This window comes from Anarrhichthys ocellatus, unplaced genomic scaffold (genome assembly GCF_004355925.1).
Source record: "Anarrhichthys ocellatus isolate YVR2014 unplaced genomic scaffold, GSC_Weel_1.0 scaffold5, whole genome shotgun sequence".
NCBI classification, from domain to species: Eukaryota; Metazoa; Chordata; class Actinopteri; order Perciformes; family Anarhichadidae; genus Anarrhichthys; species Anarrhichthys ocellatus.
Window position 1 is genome coordinate 12,270,756 of NW_022280035.1, and position 5,893 is coordinate 12,276,648.

Sequence of the window (5,893 nt, forward strand, 5' to 3'; positions counted from 1 at the left end):
ACACACACACACACACACACACACACACACACACACACACACACACAACACTAACCAGTTACTCTTACCTTAATGTAAACATTCCAGCCTCCTATGTTTTCTCAAAAGCCCAGAGTCTTTGAGGTTTTTAAAATACCTTCAGCTTTTCATTTCCCCTCAGTCTCTCTGACTGGACCGGCAAACAAACTCAGCAAAAGTTTTATAACTGGGGAAATATTGCAATGTCCGCCCTAACATTGTCATGAGGTTGTTCTATGCTACTACTACTAATAATAATACTATAATCTAATATAACGTAATACGTAAATGTTCTTCTGTTGACCTAATATTCAATTCAGAGTATTGAAGACCACATTTTTTTGGCATTGTTGGGGATCCTTAATTTGCAATTAGAGCAGCCCAGATTATTACGGTATGGATTTTAATGTGGCAGATTTGTCAGCTACACATTCATTCTATGAACTCTACTCCAGTATAGTGTTATCCAATTTATTGATTTCAAGCACATTGCAAATAAAACCAACGTTTTTGTGTAGATTTGCATCTTAATTTAATCTCTCACCATTCGCTTATAAAAGTCCTGCTCAGTTTGCCTGTTGACGGTCCGCAGCCTCCTCCTCTTTGACTAATTGCATCCTGTCAACAAATTAGCCAACTAATCGTCCAAGTCAGAGAGGCAGTCTCTTCAGTGTTTTTTAGACTTGTGCCGTCAGCAGCTACAAGATTAGATAGTTTCCCCGCCATCAAGACAAGGCAACATTGAGGGGTCTGGCACAACGCTGCGAGATCCTCCTGTTTAGTTTATATTTGCTGTTCTTGCAGGTTTCTCAGGCCTATCTCTTTGGTATTATGATTTACTGGTTTTATGGTGAGATGATAAGGGGCGATGACTGGGACGGAGGAAGTGGAGGAGTAAATACTGATTTGCTGGGCTTTCAGACAGTGTTGGTTTTACCTCGAGTAGGAGGTGTGTGTAAAGAGGGTATTTCAGATGCATGATATAACAAAGCTGAACCATATTAATCAGTGTGTGCAGTAATGAGTGTGTATCCCCTGCTGGATTCTGACTCTGTGGGAGGTGTTGTATTGTCTTGTCTGGGCTTGTTCCAGAGATGAGGACAAACTGTCTCCGTCTCTTGTCCATTACGTTGTCTTTTTCTGTCTCTTTCTCAGCAATTCTAGTCAAGTGAAGGTTTACATTGTTTTCTGTCATCACAAAGATCAGTCACAAAATAATGTTATATACTCAACAACAAAATAGCATGTTGACAGACTTACGCACCTCACCTAGCTAACCAAGTTTGCCTCAGTGGAGCAATGAAGACATATATCTTGCCCTACAGATACACAATTTAAGTAATTAGTTTGTAGTATCTTGCTTGTGTTTCCTGGTGGAACTTGCATCACATAAGTTAACATTTGTCTTCACTGCAGAGCGCAGCAGTCCAGAGAAGACAAAAGTACCAAGTAAACCTTTTTTCAGGACAGATGATGTTCTTTATGAAGCTGTGAAGGCAAAGTGAGGAAGACATTACGACAGGAGGCACAAGATTAAAGGGTCTATCTGAGGAGCCTGAATGTGCTCAGAAAAGGTCAGAGAGTTACCGAAAACATGAGGATTTAGCCTCTGAACACCTATTTATACAGATTTGCTCTGAACAAAAACAAATAAAGCATGTCAGACAATCAATCAGTCTTAAAGTGTCTGCAGCTGCTACACCTCCGGTTATAATAGACCTCATTTTGCCAATCATACAGATCTATATCATTGAGTCTGAAGTTAACCTGAGATTGACTGTGTTCTGTATTGATATCTCCGTGATTTTACCATAAATACTTTCATTAAGAATATATTTTAACCTTAGAAATCCAGAGAGCCAGAATAAATGTCAATATGTAGTTAGAATAACAGCACCATCCTCAAGGTAACCATACTGAGCTGGTCTTGAACCACTTTTTGATTTCCTCTGTTCAGTGTGTGTTCTGCTCAGAATAGACATCAAAGATCAGTGAAAGCAGGCAGTAACACAGAAGTCACTTCTAACGGTCCGGATAATAATGCCACCGTGTAACACAACACTGTGTGTCTGTCTTTGTTTCCTTTGTCTGCTCCTTGCTCTAATAGCCACTCACAACGTTATCAGTATTTTTGCGTCATTTGTTTTCAGCCTGGAAACAAGCTGCTCCTCCCAGCTGTCCGTCAGCGTGAGCCCGTCCTCTCTGCTGCGGTTTGTCACCATGGTGCCCTTTCATGTCCTGACGTGAAGGACGGACTGGACATGACTTGTTGTCTTTGAGTGCCCTCTACATTATTCCTTCTGCAAAAAAAGAGGAAAAGTGTGAGAGGGAAGAGAGGGATGAATAATGAAGAGAATAGACTCACTGGGAGAATTTAACAATGTCCCTTCTGCTGTTTTACAATGAGCTTTTGTACTTCACTATACATGGATTTCTATCATTCAGATAACCAAAGCAGCTGAACACTCTGCAGTAATGCCTCTTTCCTCTGTCCCTCCTCTATCTCAGGTGCATACCTGGTGCCCTACTTTATTCTCCTCATCCTCATCGGCATCCCCCTGTTCTTCCTGGAGCTGGCAGTGGGTCAGAGGATCAGGCGTGGCAGCATCGGGGTGTGGAACTACGTCTACCCACAGCTGGGAGGCATCGGGGTTTCCAGTCTGATGGTAAGCGCAAACATGAGCCCATTAACCAATTAAAATGTCATACTGGTCGCACTTTACAACATGCAACAGAGTTGCGAAGTGGAATAGGGTACTTCTTTTGGTACAGGTTTTCCTCTTTATCTATTCCCATTTAAATGTTATATTTCAACAATATCCTTACTTAACAGAATAGCATGCTAATGTTCATCATCATACCACATCAGCATTACAAAGTTGGCTGTAAAATGGGAGTTTCATTCATGAGGTCAGCATGAAATCATGTCAATTACCATGTAATCAGGTGGTCTTCACTGTGTCAAATGTCCAGTGGGGAAGTCCATTTTGCAGCAGGAGAGATTGGAGAAGTTTCTGTGGTATTTTGATGCTTTTTTTGCCATGAAAACTTCCCACTGGAATCTATTGTAGGTGAAATGAATTAAAGTCGACTACAGCCACTCTCTCCACTCACCTGTCTCTTTAAAGAAACCTGTCCTGTTAAGCTGTTTGAGTGCCTACCTTCTGGAGGAAATCTGATTTATTAATGAACCTACTAATATTTGATGTCTTATTATTAGTGGAAAAACACATGACATATTTTTTCCAGTCAGCCATTCAGTCTGTAAAACAATAAAATGAGCTACAATTTCAGGAGATGCTCACCAACCAAAGGGGCGTCACCCATTTCTTATTAGCTTTCAATGACTTATCACTGATCTGTTACACATTAACAAATTATTAACAGTTAATAAACCTATGCGTGATAATTTATTACCCCTTTCATAAAGCGCCATAAAGAGTAATGTTGTATCATAATTATTGTACACATGATTACAACAGGCTTTGAAGAAATGTATCTGTATTTGAGATCCTGAAACACCAACTTCATGTTATTGGATTAGTGTAAAATGGTAATTTTGTTGTGTGCAGAGATAACAAACGTGCTGTAACACTCAGTCTACTGGTCTCCCCTCTGCCTGCTCGTATTGCTTCCTCTTGATGTTTAACAGCAAGCAGCATGCAAAGACCAGCGTTAATCACCGTCATACTCTGTCCCCATCATCTGCCGGAGTAGAGACCCATCATGCACCCATCCCATCAGCGCCATCCGCCTAAAACAGTCAGGGATTGACTGCGTCAGTCTTTCTCTTTGTCCTTTTGATCACGATTTCATCAATCTAGTGATAAAGAGGGGAGGGGGGCCTGTCCTGGCACAGTTAGGTGTGTGGCAGCCTGGATGTGGCAGAGGGACATTCAGCAGCTATAAATACCTTCTCATAGAAGACCCCAGCCATGGCTGCTGAGAGCAAACAGCTCAATAATTCATCCACTTTAGCTGTGTGCTCAGCGTCTGTGCTGTGACTCAAGAAGAGGTGTTCACCTCAACAAAATGCATGCTGTTTGTCGACAGTGCTGTTTGTGTGTTTCTGTGGCGAGACAGTGATTGTTTTTTAGGAGTGATAAGTATTCCTTTTTCTTCTCATTTCCCTCTTCAGGTTTGCGGTTTTGTGGGGCTCTACTATAATGTGATTATCGGCTGGAGCATCTTCTATTTCGTCCAGTCTTTCCAGTATCCACTGCCTTGGGCTGAGTGCCCCATCCAAAGAAATGGAACCCAAGCCAGTGAGTGCACAACACAAGGCCACCGCACAACACAGCTGCAACTATAACGGAGATGTGCGGCACAAGACAAGTGCGCATACAAAAGAGCTTCCTATTGTGAAGCCCTTGACACCACATAGAGGAAATACTAATGCCTGCAAGACAATTCCATATTCAGCAAAGCATCTCTGCAGACGCACACAGGCTGCCCAGTGCTTCGCAGGGCTGTGCTTAAAGCTGCAGAACATGTCTTTGCATTGAAACAGCTTGCCTCGCTGTGCCTCTGCAGGCAAACAGAAAAGAGTTTGTGCTGTCTCTATAGGCGGCCCTGCGCGTCATTCCTACAGAGCAGCTCTATTGGCGAGGCCTGTCAGATGGTATGACCCGGCCGAGAGTGTCAGTACCTCGTATAGCTGGCGGCCTGTGGTGGAGGCACATGCGGGTTCTGGCAGAGTAAAGGGCATCAGCTTAACATTAGAGGGCAGGATGTCAACTCTGCCTATGATTATGAATGCAGCAGGGATGCTGTGGAGCGTCTTACAGGATTCAGTTAAGCTATGTGCAGTAGTAGAAGCACTGAGAGTAAGTATATTTACTCAACTACAATTATGAAGTACCTTTACTTTACTTGAGTATTTTTTAATATGCTTTGTACCGTTGTTGTTTATACTCCACTACATTTATCCGACAGTTACTTGCATTTGTTACTTTGCAGATTAAAGGAACTCTGTGGAGTTTTTGACGAGTAGCACTACAGAGCGATGTACAGCTCCGTAGTCGGTCCCATTTTGTGTGTCTTGTGCTTTAAGTTTAAGTTTTCTGTAAATCTTATTTACAATACTGTTTATGCCATTTCTCTCATCGTTGCTGTTGTAGTCGTGGTGCCGGAGTGTGAGAAGAGCTCGGCCACCACTTACTTCTGGTACCGCCAGACTCTCAACATCACCAGCACCATCGACGACACGGGCGGCCTGAACTGGAAGATGACCCTCTCCCTGCTGGTGGCTTGGATCTTGGTCTGCCTGGCTGTCATCAAGGGCATTCAGTCCTCTGGGAAGGTACGGGGTCTCCATGGCTTCACAGAAGGGGCAGAGATTACAACATATAAAGATGCATTGTTTTAACAATCAATAATTCCTCATTATCAGTGAGTGTTTTATTCACTTTGACAATGCTTTTCAGTGAAAGGTGAGGTTCTAAAGCCTCTTTAAAGCACTTGTCTATTTTTGGATCTCATCTATATTATGGAAGAGAGACACATGCAACATTAATAAGCTTAAACTGAACAAAACAAAGACCGGTTCAGGATGCAGATGGAAAATGCTTAGTTTGGCAACAACTGCAACAACATCCTGTCATCTCTATCCAGAGAGTGAGTCATACACCACAGCGCAACATCCAGCCCACTATTTCAATAGGAAAATAAATGGATGGCCAAGGTTTGACATGTTTTTTTAAACACAAAACGTAGTAATCCAATTATCATCGTCAGTTCACTGCAATGATTCCCCGAAATGCTGTAGGAAGGATTTTTGACTCCTCTTTCCAAACCTCAAGTAGTCCTGTGGAGAGTAGTCCTCTCCACATTTGGTAAGATTTCACAGATTCATTGCCAAACAAACACAAAGCAG

The 5,893-nt window shown here is 42.4% G+C and overlaps 1 protein-coding gene across 1 annotated transcript in view; it reads left to right on the plus strand.

Moving 5' to 3' along the window:
• The window catches only part of slc6a17 (solute carrier family 6 member 17), a 19,130-nt gene that overhangs the window by 5,043 nt on the left and 8,194 nt on the right, over positions 1–5,893 (plus strand). The window contains exons 3-5 of the mRNA XM_031845160.1: positions 2,527–2,684; positions 4,157–4,283; positions 5,139–5,320. Of these exons, the coding sequence (XP_031701020.1) occupies positions 2,527–2,684; positions 4,157–4,283; positions 5,139–5,320 (467 nt within the window). The remainder of the gene's footprint in view (positions 1–2,526; positions 2,685–4,156; positions 4,284–5,138; positions 5,321–5,893) is intronic.